Source organism: Chinchilla lanigera, unplaced genomic scaffold (assembly GCF_000276665.1).
Source record: "Chinchilla lanigera isolate Chin_1 unplaced genomic scaffold, ChiLan1.0 scaffold00013, whole genome shotgun sequence".
Classification (NCBI taxonomy): Eukaryota; Metazoa; Chordata; class Mammalia; order Rodentia; family Chinchillidae; genus Chinchilla; species Chinchilla lanigera.
This window is the reverse complement of record NW_004955414.1, coordinates 27499913-27516940: the sequence shown is the minus strand read 5'-3', so window position 1 is coordinate 27516940 and position 17028 is coordinate 27499913. Positions and strand designations below refer to the sequence as shown.

At 48.6% G+C, this 17028-nt stretch overlaps 1 protein-coding gene and 1 long non-coding RNA gene across 3 annotated transcripts in view; one reads left to right on the top strand and one right to left on the bottom strand.

Moving 5' to 3' along the window:
- LOC106148017 overlaps positions 1-2177 on the bottom strand; it is a 37594-nt gene extending 35417 nt beyond the window's left edge. Inside the window, exon 1 of the long non-coding RNA XR_001233116.1 lies at positions 2008-2177. This is a non-coding gene — a long non-coding RNA (uncharacterized LOC106148017). The remainder of the gene's footprint in view (positions 1-2007) is intronic.
- A 7577-nt stretch (positions 2178-9754) lies between these two features.
- The window catches only part of Dkk3 (dickkopf WNT signaling pathway inhibitor 3), a 40551-nt gene continuing 33277 nt past the window's right edge, over positions 9755-17028 (top strand). Inside the window, exons 1-3 of one of the 2 annotated variants that reach the window (XM_005380293.2) lie at positions 9755-9945; positions 10365-10600; positions 16700-16834. In XM_005380293.2, coding sequence (XP_005380350.1) covers positions 10388-10600; positions 16700-16834 — 348 coding nt within the window. In that variant the 5' untranslated portion in view covers positions 9755-9945; positions 10365-10387. Of the gene's footprint in view, positions 9946-10304; positions 10601-16699; positions 16835-17028 lie in introns of those variants that run through there. The other variant, XM_013512053.1, reaches the window with a different exon arrangement.

Below are 17028 nucleotides of genomic sequence, written 5' to 3'. Positions count from 1 at the left end.
AATAAATTTACACTGGGGTACATTCTTTTACCATCCGTGTCCCTGACCTTCCGTACGCTGTCTTGCAGGGCAACAATGATAGAGGAATCAAAATGAAAAGATGGGCTAGGGACCTCGAGGCGTCCTTTGCTAAAAAGCCCTGACACTTCACTTAGTCCTGCAGGGGTCCGGTGAGTAACTAAAAGCAAGATAAAATCTTAGCATCTCTGGTCATTTTGTATCTGTCTTCTTTACTACCTTACACTTTGGGTCAGATTCCTACTCCACTCTGCATGTAATCGTATTAATCACTTAAGCAGTGCTTGTCTAAAAACTGGTAATGCAAGGTTGATTAGTCCTAAATGTACCCAAGTCCTCTTGTCCCCTCTCAAGACCAAAGGTGCCAAGATAAAAATAGCTAAGTTATTTTCGAGATTCAAAAAAAAGCAAGGCTTAGGACTACCTCCTAAGCAGAAGCAATCATCTGCTCATAGGAATGAAAATGTCCCCTCAAGGGACAACTCCTCGAAGAACCAGACCTGAGATAAAGATTAACCACACCCCAGTTTTACCAAGATTCTTAACTGTGCATGTCTATTGCCCCTGCCACAATCCTTCCCCTACATAATCCCGGGACCCTTGTCAGTATCCCAAAGACAGGGTTTAGGACAATTTTCCCCTACTTTTCAGTATAGCTAATAAAGCTCCCTCTCCAGCTTCACAACTGCTTGTCTCTTCTATTGGATTTTTGGGACTGGCGACCAAAACCAGTCCACTGGGGCCTCCCCAAACCAGGGCTTTCACCCTAAACCTCCGGTAAGAAGGACACAGTTTGAGCAATCTTTTTCCAAACTGCTCTAATCATAGGAAGTCTTCCCTGTGTTTATTGTGGAGATTGGACAAATCCCTGCATTTAAAGCTTGCTCACTTTTCATTGGAGAACCAGTGCCAGTTCCAAAGCAGGAGAGGATGTGGAGATCCTGCAATTCTGAGAGAAGTAAAGCAGTCTAAAATGCGAGCGTCCCAGCAACAGACCTAGGAGTGGATGGGAATGTGTCCTGTGTACAGAACTTGTTTATTAGGTGAACTTGTGACCCGGCCGTCCTGGCAGCTCTGCGCGGGACGGGAGGCAGATAAAAGGTTTGCCTGCGCAAACAGAGCTGTCTGCAGCAGACCCTCTGGGGCCCTTTGTGGTCTCAGCACTTTTGCGGGAGACACTCCCTCACTCTGCCTCCCTGGAGCCCCAGCTGAGCATACACAAAGCAGCTCTGTTCCCTGCCCACTTGGCAAAGCTCTGTTGGCCCAGCCTGGTAATAATGTCAATGACGATGATAACAAATAATAGTCACCACTCCCTGGTGCTCACTGCATGCCAGGCACTTTGCTTGAAGGAGCTTTTTCTCCTCAGACTTACAAAAGTCCCATGAGATAGATACTGTTCCTGGCCTCCTTTTATAGAGGAGGAAAAATGGAGCTCAGAGAAGTGGAGAAACGTGTCCAAGTCCCCAGGAGAGTAAGTAACAGAGCTGGCATTGCCCAGAGCTCTCAGTTTTACAGTTAAATTGCAGCAGCACCTTCCAATAAGGACTTTTTAAAAGGTAGGCTTTTGTTACTCTTTGAGCAAAGGGGCAACTATATAAACATGAGAAAAGTTTCAAGAGGTACACTAGCTTATCCAGATTATAAATCCAGAAGGCAGCAAACATGCTTCTGTTCCCACTCTGTGATTCACTCCCCCTTTGCTTCTTTGTCTGGCACACCTAGCATCAGACAACACCCCTTTCCTGAGAACAGACCCCTCTCATCTGTGGAGCTGACTGAGGTTTTGAGGGCCAATTTGTGCCGCAGTTAAACATCCAGACTCAGGAGTTCCGCACACCTGTTAGAATCCCTGGCTCTGATCACAAACAAACAACTTTATGTCTATCTCCTCCCCTCTTTCTTTTACTTTGGATATAACTTATGTGCATTAAATTCAGTCTTTCAAATTTCAGCTTCAACAAATACACACCAGTATCATGTACCTACCACAATGATCAAGGCAGAGCGGCCTCCAAATGTTCCAGCTCCTTAAATTGTCAACCTCTCCCCCTCTGCAGGCCCAATGGTGGTTTTTTTCCTAGAATATTATTAAATGCAGTGAGTGGGGAACCTTTTGAATCTAGCGTCTTCTCAACGCACTATGAGTCTAAGATGCGTCTGTGATCCGTCTGTATAGTTGTGTAGACTGGCAGTTCCTTCCTTGTTACTGTTGGCCAGCAAGAGTCTTAAAGTAGTAACGGTCAACATGAGCTGTATATCATGGGAAACACCTGTTGGGCTATTGGAGCAGCACCTGTTAGGTCTCGGCTCACTAGTTTCAGGAGGGCACAGCTGGAAGCCAGGATAGACTCCTAGGTGCTGAAACACATGCCCCAGAGACGGCCTAGATGATCTGAGTGGTGGCTGCTGATACAGGATGCCTGTGGGAACTTGCTTCGGTGATAACGGAAGTCAAAACTGAGACAACGAGCAATTACAGGTAAAAGTTTTAATTGAGAAAGAAGAAAAATAGGAAAGAACTTCAGCTTGAAGAGAAGAAAAGCTGAAGGGGGCACCCCTCTGACAGAGAAAATCAGACTGGCCTGTTAACACAAGCAAGAGACTGGCCTTTACAGGTGTAGTCATGGTGGGCTAGGTCTGGTAGCCTAGGCTGGGTCACGAGTGTAGCACTGTTTTGAGGGTTTTTTGTTGTGTTTTAGGGAATCTGCTCCCTGCATAGGATGTGGCTTAGTGGTCATTCTCACCCTCGCAGATGTCGTGCTGCCTCTTGCTGTCCTAGCACATCTGGTCCTCGCAATAACAGTCGGAAGATCAGGGGAGGGTGTGTTTCATATACTGTTGGCAAGGAAGGATCGGAAAAGAGATTTGTCTTTCTTCTCCTTTAGTGGATAAGAGGTTGTGGACTAAGGACTGAGAATCTCTTGTCCCCATGAGGGTGCCAGTCCTATTTCAGTGGCGACTAGGAACCCTTGGGCATCAACACGCCCATGGGCTGGGGAACCCTGAGAGACTTAGGTCATGGATGATAGGGGTCAGGGTCAGGACACAAATTCAGTATTGTCTAGCTCTAGTCCAGCTTTCTCCCTACTTCTCCACTAGCTTCCAGCCACATCCTTAGGGAGGCAAGCACTGCGGGGCCAGGCCATGCTATTCCAAAGGTCAGAGGGGAGGCTGATAGGGAGGGAGGCTGATAGGTCAGAGAGGAGGCTGATAGCTTTGTGGTGAGGCCTGGTGACATCCAAATCCTTACCAAGGATGTTTCCTGGTGGTCTGCAGAACTGGGTCACAGCGTTAAGATACCCTATCACACCTACTAAATCAGCATCTCGAAGTACAACACGCAGGTCTGTAATTTTCAGTAAACTTCTGTAAGGGTGCTTTCACTATGTAGCCAACATCAAAAACTGCTCTAGAGGGCTGAGGTTGTGGCTCAGTGGTAGAGTTCACAGAGCCCTGGGTCCAATCCCTACTACTACAAAGGACTGGTCCCCTCCCCACAAAACCAACCAGCCAACTGACCCAACAAGCAAAATACCCTGCCCCAAAGAAGAAATAAACATATCATTCTGTCCCCAAGCAGTGGAGAGAATTGGACAGACACACATTTCTAGATACCCTTCCCACACAGTTGCCTAATTAACATAAATCTTTACTTTTCCTCTTTTTGGTGTTTGTTCTACCAAAATTCTCTTGCTCCTTAACATCTGCCAATTCTGGCGCATGAAAGAGCACACAGAGCACATGGATTCACCTGCTAAATAAAAAACCAAGAGAGCCCGGCTCTAGGCTTGGCCCTCTCCTGCTGCATTCCAAGGGAGATGGCCAGGAGTAAGGTCCTCTGGGTATCTTTTGCACCCACCCATGGAAACTTGGCAAATTCAGTGTGCGTTTTGGATATCCAGCGCCTGTTACTCATGGAAACCCTGAGTCCACGTGGACACTCTTTCCAAAGGCAAATGGAGTTTCCATTCAGAAAAATCTTGGCACCAATTTCCTCAGAACAATAGCAAGTTACAGGCAGAACCAGGGAAGGCTCTGTGAAGCTAGTGGCTGGCACAGTGCGTCAAGACTTGGCTGACAAAGGGGAGGTGTCCCTAGTGATCTGTCTGCTCAGCGGAAGCAGGTGGAATCTCTGTGTCCTAGAGCTCGCAAAGGAGATGATGTCTTCTAACACAGCCCTTCCTTGGAGAGACTTGCTTTATTAAAATATAGAAGTCCCACCCTCCAAACATCTGCAAGAACCATCAGTGTGTAAGTGTTAGGCATGTAGTTAGACGTTAGAGACACAGCAAGGTCCAGAATAGCATGCTTTGCCAGTTACAGTTAAGTAAAGAAACAAAGACCTCAAGGTATAATATATTTAAAAATCATGTTTAGGTCTCAGACTCTCTCTGTCTAGAACAAGGTGTACAGCATTCCTGGTTGCCATAACCTTAGACCTAATGATATTAGCAAACAAAATGGTCTGTAAAGACTCTCCAGCTTTGAGCTGGGCCCTGGTCTAGCATAAGAACTTACCTTTTACAAAATTTCTTTTGTAGGTTTCTTGCATGATTAAGGCCTCTGAGATAACAAAAGACATTTGAAAAGGACAGAAAGATATTTTCCCAGCCCAAAGTAACTTCTAAGTTAAATGTCAATAAGTGTCATAATTACCCTAGTTCCCTGTACTCCAGGAGTAACTTTGGGGTGCATAAAAAGGGATCCAAATTTGCACTTCGTGCAGATGCTATCGGGCACATTTGCCTTCTTACTTGAAAGCATAACTGTGTACACCTGCTTTACAATGCATCCCATGATACTTCTGTACAGCTGTCTATGTTTCGTGACTGAAATCTTTTGCCAAGGGCACAAAAGGACTGACCCAGCTTTTCAGTGACACAAGGGTAATCTGATAGACAGTAATAGAAAGCCACCAAACCTAGCTCATGCAAAAAGGAAGCCCTCCATATCTGTGGTTCTACATAAATGAATTTAACCAACCATGGAACAAAACTTACATTTATACTGAACACACACTTTTTTTCTTGTCATTCCTTAAACAATACAGTATAACAACAATTTCCATAGCATTTCCATTATGATAAGTATTATCAGTAATACAGAGATGATTTCATGTATGCATGGAGGGCCAATGGGTAGAGCTCAGTGCTAACTCATGTACTTAGTGAGTATGATACCCTGGTTTTAACCCTGGCACCACAAAAAAAGAAAAAGAAACGGAGGAGAAAAGAATACAGAATGATGTGCATGGCGCACATGCAAAGGTTATGCCATTTAATATAAGATTTTAGTATCTTTGAGAGTCCTGGACCCAAATCCCCAAGGACTCAGAGCGATGACTTAGATGAAAACAATGCAGGGCTGTGGATATAGCCTGATGGGAGAGTATTTGCTTAAATATAAAAAAATGAACCCTTGTTTTCTAAAAAATACAAAGTTCTTATGGGGTCTAACGGCAGGTGGTGTAGCTGGGTCTCAGAAAGACTCATAAAAACCTAGCACCAAAAGCCACGGCGGCAGCATGGAGTGGAATAGCTCCCACCTTCCTGTCACTCTCCTGTCCCCAGCCTCAGGCCCACGGGCTGTTCTCTGTTTTTCTCTTTCTCGGTTGAATAGTTTCTGCAGCCCCAAATACAAGCAAGAATCTGTTGAGTCCAGCTTCAGTCTGATCTCCCTTGGTCTAATCAAGTGGGGTGGTCACCCATGCTGATACTACCTGACCCCAAACTCCCACCATAGTTCACAGGGCCAGCGAGGATGTCCTTCCAGGACATTCTGTGAGGGCCAACTTGACTGTGGTTGTCACCCTCCCTTCTGCAACTGTCGGTGTCCCCCTGCCATCATGCATTTCCCTCTCTAGCCACTTAGCAGATTGCGTTGACCCAGCACGTCCTGAGGAAGCCCTGGGGGGTACTGGTGAGGGCTGCAGGAACAAGTCTCATATGCAGTTTCCTATGACTTGCACTGTAGCGGAGAAAACAAACCCTGAGGAGCTGGCAGACAAATGATCTCTGATCATGACTCTTCTCATCTTTGTTCCAAGTTATATTCAGGCTGGTCCATTTCGGATGGAAGGAAGAGGAAAAAAAAGAGAACGAATTGTGTAATGCACTCTCCCCTTCTCTAACTATGGGCAATGATTAATATTTAAAAACAGCAGTGAGTAATAGTCACGCACCCAATGTTTCCAAGCGCTCCAGCTATCTGAGGTTTCCTGGTGGGAGGATTGTTCTCTCTCCTATGGGGAGGAGGTGGAAATCCTCTGATAAGTGCATCTGCTGGAGCTCCAACTCCCACCCCACTACAGCAGCAAGGCACCTACCTCTCTGTTACCACAGACAGAAGAGACCTTTGTGCACAGAACGTGCCACCCCGCACCTCACAGCAATGGAGGAGACCGTTGGCCTCGGGAGGGTTGGCATCTCCATCAAGAACGGAGCTAAGAAAAGTCTGTGTGGCTACAAGAAGGCTTTTTGGTGGTGTGTGCATGTGTGATTTGTTTTGTTTGTTGAGAGAGGTTGCATTGCTTTTTTCTTTCACTAATTTATTCACAAAAATATTTCAAATATACTGAAAATAATAAGACACACCCTAGCTGTATACTTACTGTAGTTAATCAACGCTGATGATTAAACAGAGGTGAATATTTTTACATTTTTGCTCTGCATTCCTCCATGCGGATACGCTCTTTTTCTTTAAAAGGTCACAAGTGCAAGTGTCCCTCCTGGCTGCCCCTGCCTCTCACACAGAGGCTGGCTACACAAGTCCATGTTTTCACTGCATGTGTGGCAACCATAAATAATATCTGCTATTGCTTTGTGTCTTAGCTATGCACACGGCATACTATAAATCTCATTTAGAAAATTGCCTTTCCTGCTGCACATTATGTGTTCCAGATCGGGTGACACTGTGGCCTAGAGATACAGTTCATTACTCTTCCTGTCTCATGGTATCGTGTTGTTTGTATGAACCCCATTTTATCCATTCTCCTACCGAGAAGCACTGTACACAGTTTTCACATTTCTGCCATTGCAAATGCTGCTCCAGCATATCTTTATACAAATCTTCTCAGGCACGGTTGGGAGTTTTGGAAGGGTGGACAGCTAGCTGTGAGATTGCTGTGTGGCCACTAACTTTCTAGGCCATTTCCAGCAAATGACAAGAACTCTGCTGTCACTCCCTCAACCATGAGGTAGGCCCCTGGTTTATGACTTGGTAAGTCCCTCACAGAGAAAAAGACTATTAGAAGTTTTCCAGTAATTCTGCAAAGTGTATTTAATACCCTACAAGAAAAAAATGAAAACAAAACAAAAATGTGCCTAGTGGATTCAGAGCTAAAGAAGTGATCTAACTGAAACTGAGATTTTACAATGTTCTTTAGAGATGACGGACCTAGACATCTCTGGCCGCTCCTTGCTCTGCACCCCGGAGCTCCTCACCTCCCAATGGTCATGCAGACTGGAACCTTTCCTTTCTCCCCCTGCCCCAAGCTCTTTGGAGCCACCTCTGCAGCTGGGCTAGCACCTTCCTAACAGTCTGGTAGCACCTCAGGCTGGTGGTAGGACTGGCAAGAGCAGGGCAGGAAAAGCACTTAAATTTGAGGCTTATAGATTTTGTCTTCCTTCTTTATTTTCTTTCTTCCTAACTTCCTTCCCTCCCTTTTCTCCTCCCTCCCTCCCTCGAGGTAATTCTACTTTACTTGCTCCATTTGGGAGTACAAAATTTAGATCCTACACGAGGACACACACGGCCCTTCAGCTGACACTTTGGCTCACCGGTGCCTCTGTAAGTTCAGCCAGGACCTCACAACAAAATGCTTCTCTGTGGCAGAGGCAAGGCTTATCTAGGGAAATCCCAGGTCTTTTTAGCCAGCAACATAGGGGACCAGAGGAACACGCTGTGCTCTGTAAATCTGTGCTGCTCAGGCCCATACCTGGCCCTGAGTTCGCCCCGGCTGTACCCTGTAGTTCAGCTGCCTTCGTGTGCACCCTGTGATGAGGCTGCCCTCTGGAGATTCAGCCCTTGGTCTCATGCAAGGGCTCCATGCCCCAAGAAGGCTAATAAATGGCCAGGCCAAGGCAGACGAGCACCCAAGGGATACAGTAGGGGATGCTGGATGGCTGAGAGGACTTTCCTTGCATGCAGATGGTCCCTGCTGTGAGGCCCAAAAGTTGAAGAGGGTGACTGGAAGCTGTAACCAGGTGAAAAGCAAGTTCGGATAGTTCTGCCAAAAGCAGCGGTTGGAGGCGCAAAGCCTGTGAGAACTAGCTTTAGTGGCTGCTGGGCTGGTGGCCACACTTACTTCTCCGAGTCTCCCTGCCCTCACCTATGAAGTGGATAACCTCTATCACACAGGGGGCAAACACCATGCCCTAGGCCAAGAAGGCCCTGGCTGTGCTCTCCCCCAACTGGACACTCCGCTGTGGACTCAGCTGTATGGATGCAGTGAATTGGCCATGGTCCCCAAGCAGGTGTGCTATGAGGTCGCCTTTGGACATCACTCATATACTCCCAAGCCCCCTCAGCTGCCTTCCAGCTGGATGCGGTGCAGAAGTGCAGCCAATGATGGGGGTTGTGGAGTCAGATTTCTGGGTTCAAATCCCAGCTCAACCACTTGTAGATGCAGGAGTTTAGGGAAGTTTTTCCTTTGTAAGGTGGGAATCAGAGTAGCAGCACCCCCCTCAGGGGGCTGAGAATTCCATGAGCTGGTTTCTGTGCCTGGCACATAGCCAGCACTCAGTACTGATGCTGATATTCTGAATGATCAGACAGCCACTGATGTAATGATCAGCCCATTCACTTCTCAGGGACCCAGTGTGTGTGGCTGAGGCCCTGGTGACACATAAGTGAGTCAGTCCCTGTCTCAAGGATGGAAACGGCCAGCGAACAGATGGGCGACGGAAAGTCAGGTTGTGATGGTGTGAGAAGAGAGAGAGAAGAAGGGAAAGCGCAGAAGGCTCTGAGGTGAGAGCTTGGAATCAGCAAGGAGGAGGGGAGGAGCTAGGAGTGTCCCGACAGAAAGAATAACCAGGAAGTGAGGGAAGTTTGAAAAAACACTCATTTAGGTAAGATTTGAAAAAACACTCATTTAGGTAAGAAATGTCTGAGCACCCCGTCCTAGGCACTGGGAAGACACTGCTGTGAAGAAGACGCCGACCCACCCTCATCAGGTGAGCTGGCACTTTCTCCCATGACGGGCGTCCCACCTTCTCTGCTTGCAGCGCGCACTTAGCAGATACACCCGCTACCCTGCCTTCCATTTTAGTTTTCGATAGGGCAGGCAGATCTTCCGTGACCTCCGGGGAAAGGCAGGAAGGCGCAGAGCTGGTTCCAGGTGTCTGGTGCCCCCTACTCTACCAAGCCGCCCTGTAGGAGCCTGCAGTCACTCTGATGCCCCATCCGCGAGCTATAAGTGGGCTATCCCGGCTGGAGCAGGCGTCCACCGCAGCGGACAGACCAAGGCCAGCCTGGGGGGGCCGAGGGCCTGGGATCTCACCCTGCAGGACTGCGCGCTGGGAGGAGGTTGGTTTGGAGACAGCAAGGTGCGACTCACAAAGAGGGTTGCAAGACCCCGCGCCTGTGAGGACAGCGGCTGCAGAGAAGGAGATGGCTTCCTCCAAAGTGGGTCTCGAGGCAGAACCGGAGGCGGTCTAGCCAGTGGCTGGGGCGCGGGATCGCCGGGTACCAGTGTTGCCGCATCCCCGCTGCGCTCCCTCGCACTCCAGCGGCTCAGCGGCGGCAGCGCAGCCCGGCACCCGCCAATCCAGCCCGCGGCGCAGCTCTAGGCAGTCGGGGTGGGTGAGGGGCGACGGCGGGGCGGGGAGCGCCCAGCTCAGCCTCGCTGGGTGGGTGCGGGGCAGGGTCGTGCACTAGTTTTCCACCGCGAGGAGCGGAGGCTGACCTGTGCCCTGCATACTCCAGGTGGGTGCTGGGAGAGGCTGGGGGGTCCCGGCACTAGAGTAGCGCTCTGATCCAGTCTAGGAGGGGGCCGGGCTCGAACCAGGGATCAATCTGGGGTGAGCCGGAGATGGATGCGGGGCAGCTGTTAGCGCAGGAGACCCAGGTTCTTTCGCTCGGGAGAGCGGGGTAGCACCCCGGCGGCAAGCAGAGCTCAGCTTAGGTATCCAGGGTGCGGAGGCGATCCGGCTTGGGGCGCACGCAGTGTGGAGGGGGCAGGGGGCGCCAGTGTCCGGGAGGAACTGCGTCCCGACCCGCTCTGGATCCTGCCCGGTCGCCGGACGGGTGTGGGGAAGAGGGGCCGGGAGGGGGCCGGGGCGGGCCGCGGGGCGGGGCTGGGAGGGGTGGTCTGTGCGCCTCGGACCCGCTCGGGACTCACGCAGGCGGCGGCTGGCGCGGAGCGGAGATGCAGCGGCTCGGACGCACCCTGCTGTGCCTGCTGCTGGCGGTCGCGGTCCCCACGGCCCCCGCGCCGGCTCCGACAGCGACGTCGGCTCCCGCGGAGCCAGGCCCGGCTCTCAGCTACCCGCAGGAGGAAGCCACCCTCAACGAGATGTTCCGCGAGGTTGAGGAGCTGATGGAGGACACGCAGTACAAGCTGCGCAGCGCGGTGGAGGAGGTGGGTGCCCGGGCTCTGGAAGTGTGCGGCTGGGGGAGCGGGCCTGTGCTCCGAGCTCGCCAGCGCGCTGGGAAGGGCCAGGGCAGTCACCGAGGGACCTGAGGGAGGCGCGGGGTGAGTTGGTCGTTCTGTTCTGCCGGCAAGCCAGAAGGTTTGGACTCAGGCTGTCCCGCAGAGTCTCGGCTGGACTTTGCCCCGCCCCGGGAGTCAGGGTCTCTGTCTGCCTGCAGGCTGTCTGCCACCCGCTTGCAATTGTCTTAGAGTGCGGGTTGGACTTCCCGTGCTGGCAGCGAAGTTTGCAAGCCCCCTGGCGTTCCGGAGCTGTGGTTTTTGCAGAGAAACTCGGGTAGTTCCAGGCAGCTCCAAGTTCCAGCCTGGCCGCTCCAAGTTCTAGCTTATGTATTGAGCTTTGAGTTTGTGGCATCTCTCCAAAAAATAGTTAGGACATCGCACGCCTGTAAGCCCAGCACCCAGGAGGCTGAGGCTGGAGGATCGCTGTGAATTCCAGGCCAGCCTGGGCTACAAAATGAGTTCAAGACCAGCCTAAACTACGCCGCGAGATCTTGTCTCAAAAAACTAAAACAAAAAAAGTCAACCAATTCAGATGGCATAGGGCTCTGCTGTCAGTCTGTCTGGGCCGACTTGACTCCTTTAATGCATTGTGGGGTAAAAATGGAAGGTGGAGATCCTAAATCCCAGCTACTTAAGTCAGAAGGTGGTGGGCGAGGATGTGAGAGGCGACCCCACCTCCGCCCATGAGTGCTTTGCAGCTAGGCCTCAGCCTCTAGGCTCTGCCTTCCTCGCTCACTAGCAGGTGGCCCTGAGCGAATCATGTAACATCCAGAAAGAACCTGTTTCCTGTAAGAATTAAATGACTTAATGTAAGTGTGGGCACCCTTCAAGTAATAGGTGTGCACTGTATCATAGCTAATATTATTAGATACCAGATACCATTGTCTGGCTTCTCCTTTCCATTACTTCCCTGGGCTAATGGATGACGTTCTACTCTGTCCCCCACCATGGACCCCAAGCATGGAGAAGGCTGCCTAGGTCCTCCTGATCTGGCGTAGGGAGCTGTCCCTGGTGCCCGGTGTGTGCAGGCATGGTCCCTCTCTGGCCCAGGTATAACCTATCTTTGGAGAGGAGCCAGCCATCCCAGTGAAGGAGTGAGTGAGAGACCATATGTCCAAGCTTGTGAATCAGGCTTCTCCACATTCCAGCTGTCTCCAGCTTGGTAGCAAAGTCTTAAATGAAGCTTTTGCCTACTGGGAGAGGTCACTTCCACCCCCTCCCTCCTTGACGTTGTGTAGCTTGGAGTTTGCAGTGAAGGGACATTGGGTTGGCAGGCAGCGACATGGACGGCTGCACTTGAATATCCACAGGTCAGGCCCAGATCCCAAGACCTATGGGTTCTATTTACTGACCAGTCATGACATGGAACAATGCAAGAGTGAGAGGCATCAGGTAGGCCCCAGTGACTCTTGACTCTGCAGCTTCAAGTTAAATTGAGCTTGTGATCCTTCTCCTTTCAAGGCCAGCCACTTGATTTCCTTATCTGGATTATAGGACTTTCCTACTGCACATGGATGCCCATTAGGACTGAGTAGGTTGCCGTGTCTTTATTCAGTGGGAGAATGACCATCGCCATTTGGAAAGTTTGCAGTGTGGTCTCTGGGATTAGTTCCTGACTAGTGGTGGATGTCTTCACCAGTCTCTTTTCTGATCAGAGCACTGTAGGCCCCAGTGGGACCTTCGTGGCTGTGTCTTCTGCATGGGAATATCCACACTGGGTTTCTTCAGAGCTCCATCCCTCCTCCCTCCAGACATGGCTAGGCTTGTGTCATCCTATACATCCTTGCAGACTGAGGATAGAATGAAGAAAATTGAACACTTTCATGCCAGGAGAGTGGGCAGGAGGGGACTAATCTTCCTTCATCCTGTCCCCACTCTACCACTTACTAGTGGTGGGGTCCAGGGTCTGAAAGGGGGGAAATATCTGTCTACCCCAGGAGTAAAGGAAGGTTAAAAGAGGATTCAAGTAAATCGAGTTATCTGACCATTTAAAATGGAAATAAGTACAATAGATCCGATGCAAGCATCTTTCTCATGAAGTCAGGCTTATTATGGGTGATTGTTATTTCTCAGTAAATAACAGCTGCTTTTATCACCATATTAACAGTACCATTGTGACTAATAGCCAAGCACTGCCAGCATGGGATAGACTCAGTAGAATCTATCTTTAAGTTATCTTTTTAGATGTCTTAAAGTATTAAAACCTAATGTTAAAACACTAAAAATATATTTTAAGAATATCTTCAAAACTAGAATAGAATACAATAGGGGCTGGGCATTTAGCTCAGCAGCACAGCACCTGCCTGGCAAACACAAGGTCATGAGTTCGATTTCCGGTACTGGAAGAAAAACAAACAAACAAAAAAAACAAACAAGAATAGAATACAATATTATTAGGTTAGGGCCATTATTATTTTTCTTAAAGGAGCTTTCAGAATGCCTTTTAACTCTGATAAACACAAAATAGTTGTTAGTTGTCTTAGAGAAGGAGCAAAAAAGGCCTGGGCCAGATGCTTTGACTGTTTACATAGTTGTATCATGACTCTGCTTTCAAGTAACTTCCTGGTATTTTATATATTCCAGCTGCTTCAAGCTGTTGCTGTGTCTTAAGAGAAAAAGACAAAGTAGCTCTACTTGTAAGATCATTATTGGGAGAAGCACTTTTTAAATGGCTTCAGTCTGGGGTATTCCTGTCTTCCTGTCTTATTATTCTGAATGTTACTAATACATGTATTTGGAGAACAAAGCCACTCCCTCTGTACCACCCACACTGCCACATCTGGAACTGACACGTTATAGCGCGTTCTTGTTGCCCTACCTGGTCCCAGGAAGAACCCCAACTACCAAGCCTGAATTTATCTGTCCCGTGGTCCTGCTGTGCCCTTTTAACAGACAAGGAGTCAACCAGCTCTCCATGCCATTTTTAGCAGCATTCACATTCCTCCTCCATGAAACAACTGTTGCTTCAGGCTAAAGTTTCTCCTGCTAGTGGTAGAAATAGTTGTGGCTGAAATTTCCATTGTAAACTATACTTTGGGTTAACGGTGCCATTAAGGAACTGTTAGCTCATTCTGCGGACAGCCTGAGCACTGGCTGAGGCAGGGAATGCTTTTACGGAAAGGCTGTCAGCTCAGCCGGCAGCAAGCCTGTCAATTATTTGGAAGCCATACAGATGATGCAGAGTCCAGTGGGAATTTCTTATTCTGGATGCATCCTCTCTGGCGTCTTCATTCTACTCTTTTCTAGCTCTCCTCTCTTCCATCACTAAATACGCCAGTGTCTCTTGCTTTAAAAAGAAAAAGTCATTTTCTTGCCCACCCTAGCTCCCATCCTGCTTGCCTTATATTTATTCTCCTTTCTAATGGGACAATGTTATGAAGGTAGTGACATATTACATATTGTGCATGTGGCAGGTACTGTACCAATACTGAGAGCTCATAATCCTTGATTCTTTCGTCCTTTTAACAATATAGAATTGTTGCTCATTTTAAAGACTGGCAAGTTGGGGTTCAGAGGGATTTGGTATCTTACCCAAGGTCACGTGGCCACTTTCTGGCAGAGCTTAGACTTGAACCCACTTTATCTGACTCCAGAGCTCTGGAACTTCTTGCCATGCTGCCCTCTGTTGATACTAGAGGCAACTGCTTGTGTAATCCAGTGGCGGTCTCTTAAGGACTTAGTCCTTCTGTTTTGGAGCCTTTGTCACCTAGAGGACCCCTCCCCAGATATGGCTCCTTTCTAGACGTGAGTCTAGCTAGTGCCCTGGCTCTGCTGTTTTCCTTCTCTAGTTGCTATATTCTTTCCCAACTACTCTAATACTTGCTGAAACTCCCCATTGCCTGGAACAGAGGTTCTTACCTGGCACCGGTGGAGCAGAGGGACTCCTTGGAATCATTGAAGAAACTCATTGATATCAAGGGGTCCCATCTCCAGAAATGCTAATTTTGCAAGACAGAGAAGGAATCCAGGTGTGTTTGTTTTGAAAGTTTTGGGTGTGACCCTGACATATGAATTTGGCTGAGAAGCAGCCAGTGTGGTCTGCATTAGAGGTCCCTTGTACTTCTGCCTGTTGACCCCTCTGTGCTTCATCTGCTGGCCATTATTTTTCCTGTGCCCATCAGGGACCCTCTGCTCTAGCTCACGGCCCACACCATACTGGTCTGGGCTGATACTTTGCAACTTGTCTTATTTGCACCACTCTACACTCCTCTCAGTCGCAATCTGGTCATCCTCTGTGACCAGTCCAGTCCAGTCCCCTCCTCCTCCTGGAAGCCTGGCTTCTCCTGTGACTTGCTTGCAGAGACGGTCACACAGGACAGCTCATCATTGCCCTCAGCTGGGTTGTCTTCTAGTAAAAAGCATAAGCTACTTGTGTGGAGTAAAGTCCTATATAGAGAAAGACAGACAATTTAGAGTCAACCAGACTTGGGTTCTGGTTAGAACCAAGCTTTGCCACTTATTAACCAATATGATGATCTCTCTCAACTGTGTTTCCCTTCCCCTGCAATATGGGAGGAAATAGCACCTTTTCATTGTCAGGTTGCTATGAATATTCAAGGAACCTGGTGCAATGCTCAGAGTAGCCAGTGCCTCAGTCGAGGGGCTGTGATTATGACGATTGCTGTAACAAAGCCAGTGACATTGTGTCAGACATCTCAGCATCATCTGGTGTTATTCCAGCACTGTGTTCACAGTAGGCTTGACCAAGCTTGTCTGATGAGTTGGACCTTTGTTTCCTGCAGACTTCTTCGCATGTCTAGCTCAGTGTGTGTGTGCTGCATTGAGATGCAAGGGTTCTTTGCCCCATCCTCCCCAGCTTGGCAAATGTGGTCAGGGGAAGTGGGAAAAAGAGGCTCATCTAGTACTGAAGGGGAGAGAGGGCAGTGATTTTTTTCAGTAGGAAGGTACTTTTTGAGGATTAAAAATAGCTCAGAGTTGTGAATAGCAATGTCAGAAAACTGCCAACCATCAGCTAGAACTTCTCATTGTGCCTCTCCTTTGAAATTCCCAGAGAGAGTATCTGATTGGCTCAAGCAGTCCATGACACGGTCTTGAATGAGTCACGCTGTCAACTTGCACTCATCCAGGCTAAGATGAGTGTGATAAATCTGGAAGGCAAAGTTGGGCATGGGCATGTGTTGACTGCTATATATCTGATACAGATATCATGGAAGCTTATGAGCCTGGAGGATTTGAGAACATGACCTCAGAAACCTGACACCAGAGAATGACAACTAAAGAGCTGTCAAGAAGAGCCAGAGGGAGTGAGGATTTCCAGGAACTAATTCACTTAATCTCCCCAGAGGTCTCTCTGCCAGGACACCATACATGGGTACCCAAGAGATGGGGTAGAGAAAGACATAGCTGTGGCTTCGGGGGATTTGGGAGGCTCTTAGAAAATGCTAACAGGAAGAGAGAGAGGGTGAGGTGGAAAGGAAGAAAAATATGAGCAGATTAGTGTTGTGGGCATTTGGGGTTCAACCCCACTGAGCGTCATCAAAGAGAGACTGTCAATTCTGTTTGCCACGGGAGAAAAGTCTGGAACATTTACCCCATACCACATCCCTCATTGCTCCCATTCATGATCTATGCAGACCGAGCACACTGCTGAGGCTAGAGACAGAGTTGACTGTTGGCCCATGTGAGAGCCGAATGCAGGTGACCTCCAGATTGGGCCACCAGGATATGGCCAAGGCACCAAGAGCATTTACATGGGGGCCAGGACCTTTCCATGAAAACATGTTCCAACTCCACCTTTTGCCAGGACTCTTGGGAATTCATCTAGCCTCCCTGTGCTAAAGTTTCCCCATGTGGAAAATAGACACATTAATACCTCTTTGGGAAGATGTAAGATTTTAGGGTTATAGTACCTGGAAAACATTTGGTATAATGCCTGATCCTAGTGGATTCTCAGTCTTTGTCACTATACTTTGTAGTTACAAACGAGGGAAAGAGAGGTGGTTCTTTTTTTTCTATTGCACCCTCATTTGACACCAGTTTTGCTCATTATTTTCGTTGTTTTAACAGATGGAGGCAGAAGAAGCTGCTGCTAAAACATCAGAAGTGAACTTGGCAAGCTTACCTGCCATCTATCACAATGAGACCAACACAGATGCCAAAGTGGAAAATAATACCATCCACGTGCACCGAGAAATTCACAAGGTAAGGGCAGTCACGGCCACACTTCTTCCTTTCTGCAGCACCCCCGACGTCTGTTTAGCATATTTGATAAGTAAGCCAAACATGCAAATGAGGATGGTAAGACACAGCTTAAAAAGGAGAGGAAGTAAGAGTATTGTTTAAAGGGGAGAAATTTGTATCAGAAACTTAAATTGCTTTTGCATTTAAACAATAAT